We start from the raw sequence: 22,788 nt of genomic DNA on the forward strand, positions 1-22,788 counted from the left end.
GTGCTCTTTGCTCCCCCTTCTATGCAGACACACTCTTGACCAGATCACCTTTCTCAGTGTCAAATCCAATATATTTTCTGGAACAGATTCAGCTCCGTTGAACTAGTATTTTCCAACAACAAATATAATTTTGTCACTAAACTTACAAGCAGTTCTAGCAACACAATAAAAAAATTACCCGAAACCAGACGTCAGCCTTTCTACTCACCTCCTTACTGCCTCACTGTTTTCCATTAATGGATTATGCCTCTTTTCTATTTCATTGGTGAGATGAGGGAAAAATTCATCCTACTCCATACTGTTCCCAGTTATTCCCATTCCAAAGCCTTCAACATGTTTAAACATAAATCCCTGGAGCTTCTAGCTCTTAGTACTTATTACTCCCAGTTAAGCAAAGGAAGAGTTAAATCCAGTCTCAAGACTTTGTAGTAATTATTCCCTATAACCTCTGTCCATGCTAAGTCTGTCTCACAGAAGAAACCAAGAGATTTACTATCTAAAGAGTACAAGAAAAAAACACAGTAAAAAATATTTTTAGTACTTTATTAACATTAAGAAAACCAGCAAATTGAAGGATGGTCACCTGTGGAGAGGATTCACATTTTAATAGCAGCTATGAATATAGAATAAACTATGTACAACTGTGTCAGCCATCAACTGTACACTAATCAATATAATCCAAATCTTCTGGGATTCCAAAACCTTTATCTATTCTGCTCTCTTCAAATCCAAATTTACGCTTGGCCCAGGACTTTATTGAAAAGATGTTATCTGTAAACAGAATGAAAAACATTCATGTTGAGTATTTAGAAAAGCATGAATTAAAGTCTTGGCTACAACAAAATCCTTCCATTCGCAGTGTCTCTTTGTGTAATGAAAAAGGTACATCGTGGGGAACGTCATTATCAAGTAGATTTAGAACAGAAAATATGAGGCTTTTGTTAATAACCTCCAAAAAAGAGGAAATAATTTACTTAGCACTGAATAAAAATTTGTTATCTTTATCTTTTTTTGCTCATCTTTTACAGGGAGACTGAAAGCTACAATTACAGTGTAAGCCTGCTATAGTGATGAGGTAAGTGTGAATATGCCTAATAAGTATTTTATAAGTCCTTCTTCAACTAGACACCTACTATGTGACTGTCTACAGCTATAAAAATTTGATTTAAATTTATTGTAAGGTCCTTTCTAGTCCTTACAGTGTTTCTTCAGACACTGTATTTTTTGAAAGTTAAAAAAAAGACATTCAAGAAGCTTTATTTTAGTCAGCACTTCTCTTTTAGCATCACATTACTTTAACATATACATTTTGTTCAATTTAACATGGTTTTCACTGCAGCATTTACTGAAACTCATTATGTCATTTTTAACACCCATAAATCGCAGCATTCCTTAGGAGAGGAAGCGTTCCCTGTCTCTGCACAGCTTAGAGATAGTTTTCTTTTCTTTAACCATCACACATTTGGTTTTAAAACTGTCTCTTCAAAAGAAAAATATGCTGCAGCATATAACGAAATTGTCTAATTAAAAAGCAAAGTACTTTCTACAGGCTGAGGCACAGTTCCTTTACCTCATTCGAGGCCTTGCGAACAGCCTGTCACCAACGGCAGAAAGCCCTGACAACTCCCAGAATACATAATTTTATTTCCCCATATGCAGTAAACAACCCAGATATAAAATAATAGTCCAAAGACTAAGACAATGATATCCTGCTGCACTTGGCACAACCAGTGATAGCAAGCAGTCCATCAGTAGGAGATCTACTCTAGACAAATATTATAAACAGTAGTCTAAATGATTTTTAAAAACCATAAGGACATACAAGTTGTTTGCTTTGCAAAATGGGAATGAATACAGCAAAGCTAAGCAACAACAGAAAATTGAGTTAAACTTCCACATGAATGTCATCACAGTAACATTCCTTAAAACTATGCATCATTTTACCTGTCAAAACTGATCAATTAGTTTGAGAAATACCTACTTTGTATCAGCATCCATCACATGGTAGCAGCAAAAAGATTCCACAAAACATTCTACTCTTTAGAAAGAAATGAACATTCAGAATAGAATTACACTCTTTGAATATCTGGCCTTGACCATTTCCAACCTCTATTGCTTTCCTCATCTTAAGAGATTTTAACACATCCAAGGAAACGAGTTGTAGGATTTAACACAGTGTACAAGACAGCACCAGAAGGACAAGTCTGTTATGGCATATGAAGTATATTCAGTAACTAAAGTGAGAAGACATATTCTTTTTGTTGAATCATAATAGCTTTATAAGTAAAATATATTTCTCTATGTTTTTGTAAGTGAGGACTATCCTATGTCAAATCCTAATCAAATTTAAAGTTCTTAACACTGAGTAGGTCTTTTACTGAAACTGCTCTAGTATGAAGCTGTGTCACTGCAATACACACCAGTCCATCTGTTGGCTGCCTCCTTGGCCACTTGGTTTGTTTGGCCTGAAACAGAGAAAAACACCAACAACAATAAAACATACATCACAGTAAAATCGTAACATAGTTTCAAGGCACAGAGACTAAATTTTTTTGATGTCATTTTTATGGAACCACACAATGTAAGGAAGTTATTATACTGCTTCCAAACACTTGTTTTACACTTTTAAGATTCCAGCAAGCACAAAGCTAAGTTAAAGAAAAAGAGGAGCAGAGAGCATAAAAGACACCATATGAACAACTATAAGTTTTTAAAGTGTATTTTAAAATAAAATAACCCCAGTTTGGCTTGCCTAGGGGCTTAACTGTCTTCACCAAGATGGGAACTAGATACATGGCCTGAAGATACCAGAGGCAACAGAGATGGAAAATATTTCATAATCCTCTCTCTATACATAAGTAAACCATCACAAGGGTATGCATGACTCTATATAGATAAGGAAAATGACAAGGCAGCAGTCTATCATATGAATCCAAAAGTTTATCATATAGCTCTGGAATGCCTCCATGGCTTTGAGAACTCCCTCAATGAAATTAAGACAAAAAAATGTTTCTGGCTATTAAACTTGGCTTATGTCCCTTAATGCCATTCCAGAACTAATCACATAATAGTAAATTACCATTACTACAAGGAGGTTTTGTACTGTTTCCACAAGGCAAAACAATCAAGAATAATTCCTCTTAGATCACCTTGCTCCCACTAAAGTAAGTACTGAATTGAATCAAGCCAGTTAGGCTGTAACGTGGGAATTTAGCAGAATCATTCTGGCTCTCACGCCTACATGTAACTTAGTTATTCCCAGTCAGTCTTGTTAGTACTTGCATGATAATACTCATTTGAATGGTCAGCATGAAACTTGTCTCCAGGGTACTGAGATACGAATACATGATCAGGTACCCATTGTTATACACATTAAACTTTAAGCAAAATCAAATTATGTGGAAAAAGCATCTGCTAGCACATAGGAAGGGAAGTACTCATTATTCCAACCTTAATGCTCCTGTAACTGATATGAAAAATATTTACATTGGAGTAATATACTATTTGAAAACCAATACAGTTTCTAAAATTGGCCTACAATTAGAAAGTCTGAGCACAGCACGAAGAAAAGCAAAAAAGATGAGCAAAAAATGAGTGGGAGAGAAAATGGTATTTTTGCTTGCTTGCATGCATCAGAAATTCAAGTTGTTCCTAGCCTGAGAGAGATATTTTTTATTTTCTTTGTTGAGTGCTTGTTGCCATCCCCACTTGGTCAGTTCCACAACTGGCAGCACTGACAACAAACTTGCAGCTAATGGCATTTGGGACAGTACCTAACTTAACCCTACTTAAAGCAAGTCTGCAGAGTAAGAGTTTCCACTCATCAAGACTTTGTGTGTGTGACCCATGACACTTTCCTCAGCATTTTTCTAAAATTCTACTGTAAAATTTGACAGCTGTATTTGACTCCAAGTAATGAAGTCTGAAATGAAGTGGAAGAAACTGGAATGGCATTAAACTCCATGGATCCAGAGTTGTGAGGTGACAACATCCTGGTGGTGGGTGAGCCAACCTATTCCACAGCACCTGCAAGGTCTCAGCAGAAAGCTCAGCTTTCCTGGAAGCAGCTGACCACCACAACAGTGGCAGTATGGTGTCCTGACACCCTGCAAACACTGCTCACGTGCGGTAAAATATACATACGTGACCATGCGCTCTGAAAATGTGACTTCACACCTCTGTCAAAGAAAAGACTGAGGTGACGACAGACATAGGCTGGACAACAAGTTAGAATGGCAGTCACTGCCTATAACCAAGTTGTGGCTAGAAATGAAAACATGGTAGTGAGAGCAGGAAACTATAATGGGGAAATACACACAGACAGACAGACATATAATCCCCAGTGTTTCATGGCTACAGGTGAATATTTAGCTATCTGAAGGCAAGGTTTAAGTCCCTTGGGATCAGTCTTAAATCTTGCCTATGATTCCACTGCATGATCTTGTGTGTGCTGAAACCAATGCCATGCCTGGAAGAGGAACAAGAGACAGGCTTTGATACTTATGGATCTGCATCTCCTGAAGACACCAGCACCATCTGCATCATGGCCAGAACCTTCCAGAGACCTCCAAATCCATCACAAGAACTGACAGAAATGAAGAAACCTGCACCTTCATTGCTTTCTGGAACTCTTTTATAGTTGCTTGTTGGGACTTTCATTGGTTGCATCATCTGTATGTATACATGCACAGAGGATAAGGGAAAGCAGGAATAGTAAAGCAGACAACCCCCAGACACAACTACTTTATGTATGGGTGTAGCTAACTCAAAGTCATGCTACTTCTGACTGCCTGTTCTCTAGCTCCAGGGAATCACACAGCCAGGTTGGTTTTCAGACTGCACTGAAAAGAAAGCTGAAGATCTAAAGATAGCAATAGCATGGGAACTCAAAAATGCAGACTCCAAAGCAGGATCAGGACACCAACTGTGTGAAGCTGTAAAAAGGAGAAACTCAAACACAGCACTAAGAGCAACTGGCTAATTGCCAAAACCATCACAACCACGGAGTCCCCAGCTTGGCTGGAGTCCTTCTGATCCTCCTGCTCACTACAGCTGCTCTAACTGAACTTGATTTTTGGCAGCTACTAAATAGTGCTCCAGTACTGAATCTGCACAAGACAATGAAAGGCCAAATATGCAGTAGAGGTGAGCAACAGCGGAGGCAACATTTTCCAGATGCTTCCAGATGTTCTCATTATCATTAGGCTCTAGTTACAGTCTGTATCTATACATCTGCATATAGGCTGACAATGTATGTGATTGCTGTCTGGAACCATTTGTTCTGGACATTACATATTTATTTCACCTATGTGACAATGAATCAATAGACTTTCCCACTCCCATGTCTGCAGGACACAAGTAATTTATTTGGCTGAGGCACATACCTGTATCCTCTGCTGACTAATTTCAGGCACATTTGGCATTTTCTAAGAAAGAAAATGGAAGCTTGCATTTTTTGTCTCCAAAACTGAACAAAAGCAACCACTGTATGTACAGCAATGCAAGGCCCAGGAGCAGCAAGACTCAAAATGCTGGTCTGCTATGTCAGCAAAACACAGTTGGAAATATGCCCAAAACAGTGAAAGGCTACAGGACAGAGAGTTATTTTGACCAGTCCTCATTAAAGTTTTTTTTCCCCCTCAACCTCAAGTATCTCTGGAGAACTGCAGAGAACTCAAAAAGCCCAGATTCTGGGAGCTGAACCACTATCCCAAGCATCTGTGATTGTCCTTATCACAGGGACAATCCCCTCTATCCCCACAGTGGAAAGTAAAGGTATGGAAAGGAAGGTCCAGCCACAGTGAATGTCTAAAAAGAAAATGAGGGTGGGTTGGAAACATGCTTTTCAATGCAGGTAAGTGGCATTCTACCAGTGACCTGTAGGTATTTTGGAGCAGGCCAGGAGACAGAGTTGACAAAAGGGCATGTGGCAGCTGTCAGAGGTGCACCAAGAAGCTTCTAAAGCAAATGGGAAGCACCTGGTGAGGAGTCAAGGCCAGCAGCACAGAATGTCAGCACAGCAGTGTTTCTAACAAATCTCAGTAGGCATTATATATTGACTCAAGTCACTGTAAGGCCACAATGTTTCTGATCTGACTCAGGAAGCCCCTACAGTCTTTCTCAGCATATTGCGGAACTACAACCTCCTCTTTCTTCTTCCCCCAGATTCTCTCACTTTTTTCACTGGAAGGGGGAGATGGTTGAAATAAAAAAATCCTATTTTCATTCCAAAATTGAATGGCCAAAAGCTGTAGAATTCTCAAATACTTCCACATGGCAAAAATCAATTGTGATAGCAACAACCACCACCATCTCCTCAGAAACATTTTCCAAATGTACTTTAGGTTCTTCCTAAAACCTTTTTAAGTCTCACACATATCATTAAGGGAACACTAAGGATACAGTCATGGAACAGTACTCAAATTCAGACTGTAAAGGCAACATATTATAGTTCCAGTAGCTATAGTAAAAGAAACAAAACAACAACAAACAAATGGCCAGAACCAGCTCACAACCACCTGAACTAGTAGAAATTTGTTAACAAAGAGCTGTTCCTTTCTTTGATCTCCTAGATCCTACTCTGGCATTTTCTGGATAACTTTAAGGACTTCTAGGTCCAGGAACCTATACTTGCCTAGGATAACAAAAGCTAATTGTATTTATAAAGCTTACACACTTTGGTGCCAGTTTTGACCTACCACAACTAATGCCACAAGAAAATTGTATGGACTTCCTCACTTAAAAGGCCCCTGACTGCAGTGGGAATTAGCACCTTACCAAGGGGAGAGTCACCCATCAGCCTGTAGGATGTTAGCAGATACATGCAAAATACAACTGCAGTCTTCAGCATGTGGGTGAGGGAGTAATTTTACAGCATGGATCACAATTCCTCTGCATGAAACACAGGGAACAGCTGCAACTGTTCTCAGGGACCAGGGAGAATTATTAGCCCAAAGATTCCCAATCTCTCTTGTGAAACTGGTCAGGGTAAATTAAGTGCATTAAGTGGATTTGAATTCCTGTAATAAATATGCATTCATTTAGACTGAATTCAAAGATGAAAAATAGCAACTACCATAGGAACTGTGTGTGAACTTGAACCTCCCATGACTCTGGATAAGTCTCTGCAGAAGGCAGTGGATAATCATTCTCCTGCACATAGGTTGCCATTGCTTTCCGGAAACATTACCTTGTCATCATGACAGTGACAGACTTGTTTTTCTACTTCTCCTGGGGCAGCATCTCTATAACATCCTGTGACAGAGTTTCCAAAATTTTTCCACTAATGAAAACATCTCATGCAAATAAAGATCCCATCACCAAAGGCCAGGGTAGAAGGTGAGCATAGAAATTATACACTTGTCATCCATAGAAAGTACAAAAGGTTATTGCCTAGTAATTCCTACCCACATGTCCATTCACAAACTGACACCACAGACTCTGATCAAGAGCCTGTGGCTTGCCATTGGAGACTATTTATGGCAATGATGTGATGAAGTGGCTTCTTAAGGTCCATATTTAAGTATCCTTGAGAATAAGTAATCTACAACACTATCAACAGGCTGAATTGCAATGTGGCAAGAAGAGCTTTAAAAGAATGTTTTGTAACCCGGTACCAGGCAGATATCCCTACACTACTGGAAATCTTTATCCTCCTTCATGCTTCCCAAAGAGGCATTTCCTCTCACAAACAGAATAAAGAGCTGTCGTGTAGAAAAGTGATAGCACATCAGAATTCTGTCAACTCCTTTGAATCCAAAATAACACATTACTCTTCCCCCAGACTCCAGTATCCTTCCTACACAACACTTTTCCTCATGATATTAATCAACAGGTCACAATGCTTCAGAATTCATGACTAAATTCAAGTCAACGTGTAAATATGATTTCTCATTTAAATGGCATCACAAACTCAACACAACTTTTTATATTGACTTACTTTAGACACTGAATAAAGTTTCAGCACTACAAGAAAAGGCACTGACAGTTATGAATGCTACCTACTGATCTACAACTATTCTGAAAAACACAAAACACAATATAAGCTATTTGAGATAGAAAAATACTCAAGAATATAGATATATGAATTAACTAAATCAGCATTTCTGCTGCAACATCAGTGTATATATGCTTGAAAATGAACCTGCAAATAGTTACCACAGTGCCAGTCTTGTCTACCTGGTGAGACGCAGCAATGCACAGTAAAGCCACTAAGAAGCTGATCCACATTGCTGAGAATATGCTTTTAAAGGGTCTGCAATCTCTGTCAGTGTGTTTGAAAAAAGTGTCAAGTCTCATCAGCAAAAAACTCCCTCTGTCCTGCATGAAAAGGTCACACTGTCAAATTTCATCAGTCCGTACACAGGGTCTCCTTGGAAAATGTCCAAGAGAATTTGTCAGAATTGCTACCAAAAAATTCCTCTACGCAAGACATGCTCTTGCACTTAAGTTTACTGTGTTCATGTATCTACAGAAAAAGACCATTTACCTTTCAGGTGTTGTACTTGAAAACCCACGCTGAAATCTTAGTTGCACAACTAAAATACATCAATTTTCATCCAAAGAGCAGAGGGAAGCAAAGAGCTTGCAAAACAGAAACAAGCACACCAACTTGATTCAGGGCGAATTCAGGGCTCCCTGACACCACTCTGTTTTTCTTGTACTGAACAACCCTTCCTTCCCCATTCCATTCACTAATAAATGTCACACCTTCAGCACAGCTAAAGGAACTTACACACTTCTGAGCTGCTTAACTGTATTTCATAACTGTATTTCACATCCCAGGGCACCATGGTTTTTGGCCAGATGTGGATTGCAATCTGCTATGACCTCACGTGTCACAGCCGTTGTAGAGAAGAGTCTGGAAGGCATTGCAAGAGGTTCTCTGGTCTTTGTCACCACAACTCAAGGCATGTTCAACTTTACCTATGCCATTTCTGAGGTATTTGCTGCCTGTTTTTAAGGTTTCCAATTTTCTGGCCCTACAATTTGAGGCTATTACTTTTTGCCATCTTCTCCATGAACCCGAGTAACAGGCTATTCCTTTTCTTTTCTTGAGGAGATACAGATATGCAAAACCCACCAGGAACCATCTTCTTTTGAGCCCCATTTTTGTAAAGTTTTTTTGTCTCTTAGAATGTGATTGCTCAATGTCCTTTTGCTCTACTCTGAGCACTTAGTTACATGAATATATGAATGCTCTGAAATAAATTGGGTTATATGCAGGTCTTCCCCAACAGGTAAGATATCCAACACTGACACTGTGTTACAGCTGAAGCCATGCTAAAGCCTTTAGTGCCATACTTTCTGCCTTGAGCAGAAAGATTATCTCATACATCTAATTTGTATCTTAGTATGGGAGTTTTTCTTGGCACAATAAAAATTCTTATATTCAACCTGTAAACTATTATAACTCTGACATCTTTTTTCAAATCCTTCTCCCTTAACCAACAGCCTCAGATAATTTGTGTAGTACAATATCCTTGAATACAGGTAACACCCTTCCACTTGCCACTACTGAGTGCTCTCCAGTGTTTATTAGACCATCTTTGCAATTTGTCATGATCATTTTGAAATCACACTGTCTTTTGTCCATGCAGTCTCTCCTAGTGTCATCATCTGCAAATGTAACAAAAGAACATTCTCTATTGTATTATCCAGCTCAATAATATAAACACTGAGCAGATGCATATACATGACAGACCATATTACAAAGCTTCATCAATTCCACCTCCCTTTCTGATACTGAATTGCTCACGAACTATAAAAAGTAGTTTGAGATTTCACACTACTGCTGTTTCATCAGGATTGTATTTCCCTACTTTCTGTAAAATAGTGTCATGCAAAACTGAGTCAAAACACCAAAGACAAATTTCCCTCAATTTACAAAGATCTCATACAGTGGCAGAGAGAAAAACTGTTGTTCTGGGTGTTTCCAAATTAGTTTTCTGTTCTGAATTTTTCTCTGATATCCTGCTCTTTTCAGTGAAACTAGCTCATATGACATTAAAGTGAGAAGGGAAGAAAAACCATTGGAAATACTGTCATATGTGCCAACATTAGTCTTGCTCTTATACAACCTACCCTGCAAAATCTTCCGTTAAATAGCACAGAACAAGGTATCTATATTAGGAATATTCAATCATAACCCAGATAAACCCATAAGGAAAACATAACATACTATCCCATAAAATATGGGAGATATTTTAACATAAAAGATTAGCAACACATTTTTTTAAGCAAGGCCAGGGAGACCTCAATTTAACAGTTCTGCATGTAGCAGTAAAGACTATGAACTAAAATCCACAATACCCTTCCTGACCTAATTTTGCATGTGAAAGTCATGAAAAGATATAGACCAGTACATTCCTATGAATATCACCATAACTTTATCAAAACAATCTGAATGAGTGCTACAACTAACCTAGCAGGTCTAACACTAGAAGACAAGCAAAATACTTACTCCACAAAAGCCTTTTTGTTTCATATATAAATGGATCTATAGATTAGATGCGTTCATCACAGCACTCCTAAATAGAAGACTGTCATAAACGTAGCCATAAGCCAATTCACTCCTAAATAAAAGAGTGTCATAAATGCAGCCATAAGTAGCCATTTTCCACATCACAAATTTTATCAAGTGTCTACCATTCCCAAGCAGCTCAACAGCTTTTGCCATAAGGATTTACTGGCAGAGACAATAAAGCTATTCCTACATACTTCACTTATGAGCCTCTCACTTTAAATTTTTTTCTGTCATTCCAATAGAAGAAATAAGAAACAAAATAAAGAAAATTAACATAAACATGTCTTGTGAGTGTTCTCATTTGATTTAAAGAAAAAGTAACCTCCCAGAGTGGCAAATTCAATTAAGTAGGGTGTTTGCTACATATATTATCTAAAGATTGGTCCTCCAACTGCATTCTTTCTGAGTGTCCAAGAAAAGCCCCACTGACAAAACACAGCTTTTTGCTTAACTAGCTAAAATGCAGCTTCATTTTAAAGCAAGTTGGCTTAAGTTGACACTCCTTAAGAATAGTCTGGCTAGAATGCGTTTGAGGTATAAAACACAAGTATGCATGAGCCTAAATATTTAGGACAATTTCTCATTGCAGAGTAATCTCTTATCTGAAGACCAAACACAGAGGCATTCTCTGAAACGCAGAGAATAAAGGCCTTTCGCTGAAAGCCAAATGACTCTTCTGGACTTTAGCTTTCCAGCTTCAGCCAAAAGCCCCACATTTTACTTCAAGCTTTGTGCCTTAGGTATGTATGTACGTACAGACACTTCTTAAGTTGTCCAGTTTGACCTGGTGGTCCTTCATTAATTATTCTTCATGGCTCTTATATTTTCCTTTCTTTTTAAGTGCCAAAAGCTACTCACTTATTTACGTAGTCCTGTTGCTTCCTCATTCAGGTTTTTTCAAATCCATTTTCTAGCAGTTCAATTAATTGCAGAGTTCATGAAAATGCCCTTATGAATACTTGTCACCTGTTCCTAGTTGATCAGAAGATCCCTGGTGCTCTTTTGAGACACTACCACACAACAGACAATTCTGTGAGGTACATGACAAATGACCACTTGTATGAAAGTCTTGTGAAGAAGGCAGTGAAATATTTCATCAGATTTTCTGGATAGACAGATTTCAAAGACCTCGGGAGAGTCCATCACAAGACACGGGCATCTACACCATCAGTTCCTAACTTGAGCTGACAACTTGCTTTTATCACTGGTGAACTTCAGCACTGGAATGAATGGCCAAGGTGAGAACTCTTTAACTTGCTTTTGTCAGGGAAGGTCCTTAAACCACTACATTACAGCCTCTGGCAATCACAGTCAGATTCTGCTTAGCAATTGTTTCCTTAGTCAAGGACCAGCCTTTTCAATAGCTTAAATGCGAACAAGTCTCCTTTGATTTTCAAGATTAAAAAAAGAAAAATAGAAGGGCTGAAGATAAAGGAGCAGGTACTCTGCTTAAACTGGCAATTCCATCCAGTTTCCTATGATTACCAAAGAAGATTGGATCAGTAATCCAAGTACACATTTGTAACTCCATTCACTAAGTACCCTGTTCCTTTTCTCAACTTTATTTAACAGCTAAAATTTTAGCATTGTATGAAACTGTATGTTCATAGCACTGTATGAAACTATGTTTACACAAGTACATTATGTTTATACAAGTACATTTATTATTCCTCATTTTTCCTAGAAACTAAGTTATGTTTAGTTTTCATAAGTTTGATTTATCTTTTAATGTAGTTTTTGAATAGAGTAAACCATGTCCTTTTGTTACTGATGCACATCTATATGTATTCTGGTACTTCATGATGAAGAAGGAAAAACAGTGTGGGTGTGTGAGCTGTGTAGTTTTGTTTTGATTAGTAGCAGATAGCCTGCAAGTTACATACATGAACATCCATTGTCTATTTCCTATCACATTCTCACCCAGATTCTCTGAAGATGAATATACTAAATAAACAATACTCTGAAAGATGAGACTAACTAAAAAAAAGGAGTTCTTGCTTTTATAACTATTATTTTTCTACGTACTTTTAAGTAAGTGTCTGTATTCGCTTCAAAGAAAGCTTAGTTTAACCCACTAAGATGAACATAAGTGTGAGTGAAGACACAAGTCTAACATCAGCAGAATGACTAATTTCCAACTTCAGGCCTTTGTTAACGGCACTGCTGCACAAACTGGAAAAAGCACAGCTTGTCTCTCAGATGCCAGGTGCATATTTCATGGTCAGTAGCTAGGAAATATCCTCCTAATTGCAAACTGAACATACTGCATCTAAAGGTGATTAAAAAACCATTTTCTCTAAAGGCTTCATCTGTACACTATTGGTCTTGGTGGCAACTAGAGCATTCTTAAAATTATTTGTAGACTTCCACTTTTCCAAGTGGAAACATTAAATTTTTAAAAATAGATACTTAATAGTTCATTAGCTGATATTGCTGACAAGGCTTTTTAGTTTAAACCACCTTTCTGACACGATTTCTGAACAACAGTCCATCTTTGAACAACAATCCAGTAAACTCCTTTGTAAATTATTGGCATTTTGATGCATCTTGAGTAAAACTGATGCAACTCATTTTAAAGTCTCTCCATTAGCCAGGATAGTCCGATCTTCATTTCATTTCTTCACTACTTTTTCTCTTCTGAGAACAGGAACTATTCCCAGCATTAGTAAGAATCCCCACTAGAATCTAACACTTGGTACTAAAGTTTTTGCAACATGAAGTACATCTGCATATGTAACATATTTTCAAATTGATTTAACATAAGAGGGTGTACAAACAAAAAAACCATCCCCCAAAAACAACCCCCAAATTAGGCACGCCAAAGAATCCACTAGCTAAATCAATGCTAACTTTTCAGCATTCACCCTTCAGATATTAAGATGGATGAAAAAACTGAACAATACAGAACTATTTTTTCATACTGTCTGTATACCCTGACAATTCCTCAGTTTGTCAAGCTAAAATTTTCATTGTTTAGAAAAATCAGAATTAGAAATTTTTGAAGGACCTAAAAAGGGAAAAAAAAAGACGCTTTCAAGTACATATTACATATAACATGGTATTTTCATGGTAATCATGTAAATAAATGGTATATATAAATAATAAATAAATAACAAATAACATGATAAATAACATAACATAAATAACATAACATAAATAAATAACATGATATTTTCATGGTATTCATGTAAAGTCTGGATGTTTTACCCAAATTTATTTTCACAGAATCATGTAGGTATTATTTTTAGAAAATTATCTAGCCCTGAACTGTACTGGCAGTGATGCCACTGAGATCACACATTCAGAGACCCAAAAGAATAACTATGTGGATATCTGTAGACTGAAACCGTGTCCATTTGAACCACTTGTCTCTCTTCTAACAGGATAAAAACAAACAGAGAGAGCTAAAGTAAAAAGGTTGACACCAAAACTGCTACATGTGTTGTATCTGGTAGTTTGCTAATTTTTCAGAAAACAAGTTTGCCTAGACATGTTCAGATCACTGTTTTAAAGGTAAAAGCCTAAGACATAAAAGTTATCAGTAACGAGACATTCTAAAAACATGCTAAATCAAAAAGGAATGCTGACAGGCAAGATCCCAGACCCCATAAACATTAGCAATCATACCACACAGAAGTCACTGCAGTCAGTATGTAACTATTTCTGAAAGAGCTGCCCTATCCAAAGGCACACAGTAACAAAGCATGGCTATTGTTAAAAAAAAGCAAAGGCCCAACTTTGTTTTAATAAAGCATAAACCAACATTCCTCTTATTGCAGTGAAAGAACAAGAAGTTTGAAATGCTAGAAATGTTTATTTTACAGTGAGCACTGAAAGTGTTTAGTTGTTTCCAATTACAAGCTGACCAGCAACTCAGAGGAAAGTCCCTACCATTTATACACTTATGCTGCCAGACAAAATTTTCTATAAAATTAATTACAAAAAAATTTTATTAGCTCCCTAACACCTTTCTCTGGTGCGCAAAAAGAATTAAACATATGCAGCAGGGTAATCTTGATGTTAGGTGGAGTTTTTTATTTTTCTGTTGACTTTATGAAAATCTGCATAAATTATGGACTATTGTAAGCTTGCACTCTCCATGGCTTTGTCATCTACCATAGCCTTTAGAGCATCTAGCAGCATCACGTCTCCAGCTCTGCATACATGCATGCCATGCCACATAAGAGACAAATCTCTCTACAACGGCTGCTCCTCCATGAGAATATATTCCAGCCTACATAGGCATGCCTCAAAGGTGAGAAACAACGATCTTGTCCTGCACCATCTGAAGTAGGATCACAAGGTTAATAGAAAAGTATAAAATCCACTATTTGTTTGGCTTTTTTTACTTCAAACGATTCTTGTCAGTTTTACTGCCTTTGAGAAATAATTTATTAATCAATCCTAACTCACAGAATGTGTCTTAAACAACATCACCAAGTGGCAAAGAGAAATTTCTGAAATGCAGAGGTCATTAGAAAAAAATTCATATATTTTGCTGTTCTAGATATATTTTTACAATATTGTTCCTGTAAAATGGAATTATCTGAATATACCCACAAGACCAGACTATTACGTAGCTTCCTCTAGTGGTCAGTCCCTAAATCTTGTTGCTTCTGCTATTTACTCTAGTTACTTGTTACACACAAATTCTGTGTTCAAATGCTGTAAATTTGCGAAGGCATTAAAATTTATACTGCAATGTACTTCTAATACAAAAGCCAAGGAAACTAAGCCAAAACATAGAGCAAAACATTTCTTAGTGACACTAAAACAGTGAACTAGCTGAACAGCGAATTCAGCAAAAATCAGAGTTATTAGTTTTCCCATTTGCTCCCTTGTGAATATGCATTATAATATATTTTGTTACATGGTCAAGCTTGACTTTCCCACCATGAGATTCAGGAAGCAAAGACAGATGTTCACTTTTTAGCTGAGTCTCAGATATTTGCTATGAATCATTCAAACTTTTGTTTTGACCCTGAAAATTATGTATATGTGTGTGTGCACGTGCACATTTCAGTGAGCCTTGCTGCTGTGCAATTGGTTTGAAGACACAGCAAAGCATTCACCAAATTTGGAAGCTACGGAAAACAGACAACAATTTGATATAGCCCTAAAATACTGCAAGAAGAATCAAGGCAGCTCTGTCATATGGGACGAGAAATTAACAGGATGAAGTTTTACACTGAGCAACAGGGAGATTTCCTTATAGGTTGAAGTCATTAAGAAGGAAGAGAGAAAACCCAAAGGTAGAAAGTGACAACTGCCCATTACAAAATATATTTTACTGAACAATTCCACTGTTAAAAAGAGTGTGATTACATAACGCAACAGACATCTGTGACTCTAAAATAAGGTAGTTAGAAATCTGCTCAGGTGATTTAACTGAAAATAATCCCAAGGGTTTTGTTATTTAAATTGTACAGAAGTAGAAAATTTGTGAATGAGTAACTTTTATAATAAGGTTTTCTTCTGTGAAACAGCAGCAATAACTTTTATGTCTAGCTGAATGCATTCCATTGCCTGAGATTACTGGCTTCTTACTTTTGCCTTTGTACTTTTCTGCAATCTGGAACCAAAAGAAATGCCCCTCAACTTTTTTTTTTTTTCCTCTTCCATAAAGCCTGTCAACTTCCATTCAGCTTTGACAAGGACATTAACTCCCCAAAACTGACACCACCATTTATTCACTCATACATTGCCAGCAAGAATGCACACTGCCAGTGTAGCAACGCCTGACAAAACATATAATGAAAGAGAAACTTTTAAAATTAAGTTCAAGGACAAATTAATTTTGAAACACTACTGCATATTCCCCTGGGAAGCCTACAGGTAGCTCAACAGTGCTAACCTCACAAGTTCCTTAAATGCTCATCCCTCCATCACAGAAATTCACATGGAGCTTCAACACACTTGGACAAAATAACCCAAACCCACAACATACAGACAAAAGACAAGGGCACGACTGAAGCAACTAAGTATTACATTTCCTTCCTTTTCTCTCTTTCTTTTCAGGATACTAGTCTCCATGTTGCCAGCTAATGCAGCTTGCCCTAGCATTGCAGCTGTGATTTGCTCCCTCGTGCTGTATTTAGGAACATGCTCACTGTGACTGTTTCAAAAAAGAGGCTCTCAAACCATTCTGTGAGATGCTGACTGTAAGTGTACCTCAGCAGTTAAAATACCCGATGCTACACATCCCTCTGCTGTTGGTATCTGCCTAACCTCATTCATTTTTACAGCTGGAATCAGCTGGAATGTGTCTTCTCCTCAGGAGAGCAGGCAGCAAGGGATTTACAGCACAGTAACTAACCTCAGGTCTCAAGTTTGCTTATTCCCTGGCATACCACTACATCCTTGGGGAAAGATAACACAGCTGACAAAAAATGCCACAGCCCCTCAAAATAAATAATATCTGTCCAAATTTGGAGAATGCTGCCGACTCTGTTTATGTTCCTGGCTTTCTCTCAGAAGAGCTCTAAAGCTGTGGACTTTGTTAGTAAAATAAGGAAGGAGAAAGATTTAGCCACATCTCTTTTCAGAAAAAGTTTTGTGACTGTTTCTTGTCACTTTGTAACAGCATTTTGGCATTGCAGCAACCTGAATATGCAGTGGTGCTCGGGTAGCAATGCAAGAGCCTAATAAATAAAACATGAAAGCTGCAGTAGAGAAAATTCAATAAAATTTCATGCATGCTTTTCATTTTTCATGCTAAGGATCAGAATATTAAGTGCATTTCAGTGCCAAATTCTGTATTAAAATCACTCATCATTCTCTATATTCCATTAGAGTTAGAAACTCCAACCAAAACCCAGCATGTCAGAGACAGTACAGTCAGTCAAGAGTGTGATAACCTACATTTGTGTAAGTGACAATTAAGTGTCTCTAATGAAATGCTTATGTTTTAAATAGGCAAGACAAAGTAGAAAGATACCCCTCTTAACAGCATGGAACTGAATGTAAATGGGAGCTAGAGACTCCTCTTCCTAGACACATTCTAGAGTACAGCACAAGTTATAGAATTCATATGGTTCTGGAAAGGATGATCCTGATGTTAATTCTAAAGCATCAGAGTATTTTAATTATAGGATTGTTTCTTGACTGCTTAGGTGGTGGCAGAGTAAGTATCAATAAACCTCCTCAAATATAACAGAACAGAACCTGAAAATAAATGGTCAGTGTATCTGTTTTGTATGCTCAGCTTTAAAAAGAAAAGCAGTTATCCTTTGACTAACCTCTGAATACCAGATTTTAAGCTAAAGAAGTGCAGACCTTTTCAGGCAAAGGATCACTTTAAACAATACACAACTTACGCATCTCTTCAACCACATCTGGATCACATTCCCTGTATTTGTCTATTTCTGTCTTTAGCTGCTCTTTTTTCTGCCGAAGGGCAGCAAGTTCCTTCAGCAGAGCTGCACGATCCACCTGAGGATTCAAAGGATGTTGGGAAATACAAAAAAAAAACCCAAACATTAAATATAGTAATTATCACACAAAGTTTTTTAAAAAATAAAAACATACAAATTAAAAAGCTGCTTTCACAACTGCTTTCCATCTATAAACCACTTGAGCATTTTATTTTATTACATAGAATTCTCAGTGACACTAAATAATACTGAACACCAACTGGAAAGAAAAAAATTGTGGCCAAAATGGATCAACAAAAGAACAATTTTCTACAATCGTTGAACCATGTTTTAACAAACTCCAAAGAGATCTCTTAATTATTTGGCTTAAAGGTTAAGCAGTATTTAGGAGTGCTAGTCTTGCAATTAAAGATGGCATTACAGAAAAACCTACCGCCCACTCTTCTACAAACTGAGATGCTGTGTATGAACACCCTCTGAATTTAGTTGTCTTCTTTCTTTTTCCACACCATTGAAGAGCAATGGTCTCAAAAATAAATTCAGACATTTACGACATGGTAGTCTTTGCTAGGATTGTACACAATATTGACCTCAAAGATTCTATCGATCAGTAAGAATCTACAGACACTGACTCAGCATGAGCTCTCCCACAGCCAGCTCAGCACATACTTCTAAATCAGTCTGTAGTTACAAACACTGGAACTGGCTGATATTCAAATAACTCAAGCTAGGGTAGCCTAGAAGGGCCAGATTGCATGAGTTGGTAAACCACTGAGATTTTACCAGTGGCAATCTCCATGGTAACCCAGCAGCAGTCTGAGATGTTTGTGGATTTGGGGTTTTGTTTACAGTTATAGGGTTTCTTGCCCCACCTCAAACTTCCATATTCCCAGTGCTTTTGCCAACAGCTCAGATTCAGCATGTTCTGAAAATGCAGAATGGAAATCAAGTTTCCAGATCCTGAGGTACAGAGGTGAGATGCTTGGAGACCTACATTGCAATCTAGATTTTTTAGGACTTCTTCCTGATGTATAATCAGGAAGGAAAAACGTTGGAAAAATCAGCCAGAACAGGATTTCCAGACCAATAGCTTTCTGTAGGGCAGGCCACATGCTGGAGAAGCCCAAAGCCGAAACAGTTTGTTTGAAAACATGACAAGCACAACTATATGAGAAACCTGCCTGTGATTCCTGATTACAGATTGTTGCAAATGAATGAATAAAGAATCCCCATTAAAGACACTGCCAAAAAGCAGGTTTTAACTGAATTTGTGGAACTGCAACTTTAACAGAGTTTGATGGTAAGGTTCACTCTATTCCTTACTAGATAAATGAAACATACGTAAGGGAAACCTAGAGTGTTTCTACAAAACAGTTTGGATGTGAAGATTTGGCACTTTCCTACAAAATTCAATTCCTCCAGAAAGCTTCTGGCTATGCGTGTTTATTGGAGGCTTAAATAGTTTTAGACTGAGCATCTCAATGCAAGTCAGCAACTCAGAATACCATACAAAGTATTTCTAACTAGTATGTTGGTTATGACAAATATGAAGCCTAGATATATTTTTTGCAGTATTATCAGCTTCAGCATGCAAAGAGCACCGGGCTTACATGACTGCTCAGAACAGTAATTTAGGAATCTATATTACAAATAAGTTGAAAAACACCCAAACCAACATTTAAGTTTGTAGTTACCAGATTTGGCAGTTCAGCAACTATTGGCAACTCTGGTACACACCTCTGGGTAGTTCAAGTTTAAAGATATTTTTAAATCTGAAAATACCTGGAAGTACTCATTAGTATTTACAAGAACTAAATACTTGTAGCACTATTTCCTTGTAGGATTAACTCCCCCCAAAGCAACTTACAGTATCTTCACGTCCAATTTTTGATTTTTCAATGCTTTTTTGTAAAGCCTCTTTTTTCTGACTGCTTTCAGCAAACTGATAAAACAAAGAACAAAATCAAACTTTTTCAGTAACATATTAAACACAGCTATAAAATGTGCATACATATTAATGTATTTAAATAAACAAGTGGATATGTATTTTTTAAATACATGTATTTAAAATTTAAAATACATGTATAACTTATGTAATAAAAATAAAGACAAAATAAATACAAAAGTGCCCAAATATAAATCTGAGGCTCTGAACTGCAGAGAAGAATTACAGGAAACAACTTCAGGTCTAAAAAATTTTCTTTCTTGTGGCACATAATCTTGTTATATACTGCATGTTCAGCATGGGACTAAAATCCTATTTCATACCATAATCTGGCATCTCTATGCAAAGGACCCCGTAACACAGAGGCTTTGGATCTGATGATCTCCTTTGGTCCTATTCCAGCTGTCGCTATTCAATGGAAGCAGTGACAAAAGCTGCAGCAGGTCCACCTGCTCAGCGGATACCGGTGTTCCCAAAGTCTGGTATGCCACTGGCACGGCCCCAATCCCTTTTACATGCTGATGAACAGAAGCCTCTGTTCAAAGGCATGTAAAGCTATGGCCCCCTTTTACTGTGTGGCCCTTGCACTGCTAGACCTCACAGAGATCCCTTCCTTCAGGCCTGAGGCAGAGGAATATCACAGCACTGGTGTGAACAATCCTTCCATTTTTCTGTTGTATCAGGAGAAATATTTTGCCAAGAGACATCTCTCTCCATTAACCTGACACCCATCTTGAACCAGGCCTTTCCAGTTTGGTTGGCAGTTTTCCAGAGATACTTTGGAAACTCTTAAGCTGAGCAGGAGTAGGACTCGACCCTCAGGGACACCATACTCAGCATCAGACAAAGCACCTTGAAATATTAAATGAGATTAATAAGAATGAAAAAAAAATCTAATAAAATATAGTTGGGAAACCAGTTACTGCATTGAAACCAACACAAAAGAAAAAAAAATAAACAATAGCATGCTTTTTGAGTACCCTTTGTTTTAGTTTTAAAGCTAAAGCACCAATCAGTATACCAGTATATCACATTAATCGTGAAAAGAACAGCTGTCAGAGCTCAACTTTTACTCTGCTCTACCCCAAGATCCCACACATGAGTCCTCCACTTCTACATTCCCTTTCTCACTGAGGATCCCACTGAGTGCAAAAGCATTCCCAGATATTTCTTGCAATCCCCAGCCTTGATAATTTAACCATATTGTTAAAATCATGCAGCTGATATAAATACATTCATGCAACACAACTCCTTTGGAGGTATAATCACATCTCAATTTCAAACGTTTGGTCCATATTTTCAGAATATTAAATGTAAATGTATGATAAATATCAGGCAGAGCTTACTGCCAGGTCTTGGAGATCAGTCATAACAGTAAAAAGAAACTCCATACTGGTGGTCCATAAAGATTAGGATACAGCCCAACTGCAGCTCACTGGGTTTAGTGGTTCCTTTCACAACTCAATTTTTAAAAATAATTACTCTGTGTTCATGCATGTGTGAGCATGCATACAGACAAGAAAGTCTCCTTTCTAAACGAATGCTTTAGTTTTCTTCAATTTATATAGGAATTATACTAATGGTAAGGCATACTTCAAGGAAAAATATGTCCAGCTGTTTACTTGGTGCTCTCAGTGTGAGAAACCACAGAGGCAGCATAGGTTTCACTATGTGGCTTGAAGTACACCAACATCTTAATTCTGGTGGCTAGTCAAGAGTACTCCTTCCAGGCTTTCCACAAAATTCTTAAAAGAGGTGTGTTAGTCCCCACATGATGCCATACTAAACAGAGGTATACAGTTCAGAAGAGGGTAAGTACTTAGATGCAGTTTGCAGTTCATTAAGTCCAAAGAAGACAAACCCCAGAACACATCATTTGGCATCTCTGAACACAGGATTTTTCTGGAACAAAACCCACAGAGGAGACAGAGAAGCCAAGGAGCTAACCTAGACCCTTATACTGCAAGTGCAAAGAAGCCAATGCTGTCTGCAAGAGAGGTCATAAAGGTGTCACTTTTTCTGGTTTGTTTTTTTTTCATACTCATTAAGTTCTTAAAGAATGTTTCTGCTTTCTCTAAAATGGATGTACAGAAGGAGCTCTCAAGGCAGTGCAAATCATAGAAGCTGGTTTCCAGCATGGAAGCACCCAATAAAGCATCTTATAATTTTCTTGATCCTTTATATTCCACATTATTTACTAATGCAAGAGACACTAATGACAAATTATGGGAGATAAAGGAATTTCTTAGATTCTGTCCTACACAACATGCAAGGTTGCCGTGCCATGAGATTAGAAGACCCTCCTTTGCCTAAAAGCAAAGATGATTTTTACATAATCTCATTTAAGATACTGCTTTCTTAACTCACAGATTTTAATTGCTTGGGTATTTTTAGATTTTTAAAGTATTCTTTAATTATTATTTCACATTAAAAAATTTCTGAAATAAATTGACACCTCAGCTTTTTGTGTATTTCTATGTCATGGTGGTTATCCCCTATAACAACAAATAAAGGCTGAGGATACAGAAAGGAATAGCACAAGGAGGCAAGATATAAAAAAAACCCTAACACAGGACAAGGATTCAAAGGGTGAAGAACAGATGGCCAGAGTTTGTACAAAGAATCTATGACTACGGGAGAAGTGGAAAGGCTTGGATAGAGAGGTGGGAGCACAGCTGAAAATAACTATAATGAAAGAAGGAAAGATGGCAAGGATAAAGGAGTCAGAGGAAAGACGGATACACATGATACAATAATTGAAAGGCAAGTGCAAATGGCAAATGACAGTTTATAGGGCATTAAAAAGAAAAAAAAAAAAGCAGAACATGCAAACATTGCGTATGTATGATAGCAGACAACCACATCTGGACAAATACAGTGACTTATTTTCCCACTCACCAGCTGTAGAAAAGCCTGATTGCAAAAGAAGCACAGTAGCAAATGGA

The 22,788-nt window shown here is 37.5% G+C and overlaps 1 protein-coding gene across 2 annotated transcripts in view; it reads right to left on the reverse strand.

Annotated features, from left to right (window-relative positions):
• Positions 1-586: 586 nt before the first annotated feature.
• The window catches only part of MND1 (meiotic nuclear divisions 1), a 40,994-nt gene continuing 18,792 nt past the window's right edge, over positions 587-22,788 (reverse strand). For both annotated transcript variants that reach the window (XM_068187250.1, XM_068187249.1), the window contains exons 5-8: positions 19,766-19,840; positions 17,842-17,956; positions 2,421-2,465; positions 587-771 (exon numbers count right to left, since the gene is read on the reverse strand). In XM_068187250.1, coding sequence (XP_068043351.1) covers positions 665-771; positions 2,421-2,465; positions 17,842-17,956; positions 19,766-19,840 — 342 coding nt within the window. In that variant the 3' untranslated portion in view covers positions 587-664. The remainder of the gene's footprint in view (positions 772-2,420; positions 2,466-17,841; positions 17,957-19,765; positions 19,841-22,788) is intronic.

The sequence above is a fragment of the Anomalospiza imberbis genome, chromosome 4 (genome assembly GCF_031753505.1).
Source record: "Anomalospiza imberbis isolate Cuckoo-Finch-1a 21T00152 chromosome 4, ASM3175350v1, whole genome shotgun sequence".
Classification (NCBI taxonomy): domain Eukaryota; kingdom Metazoa; phylum Chordata; class Aves; order Passeriformes; family Viduidae; genus Anomalospiza; species Anomalospiza imberbis.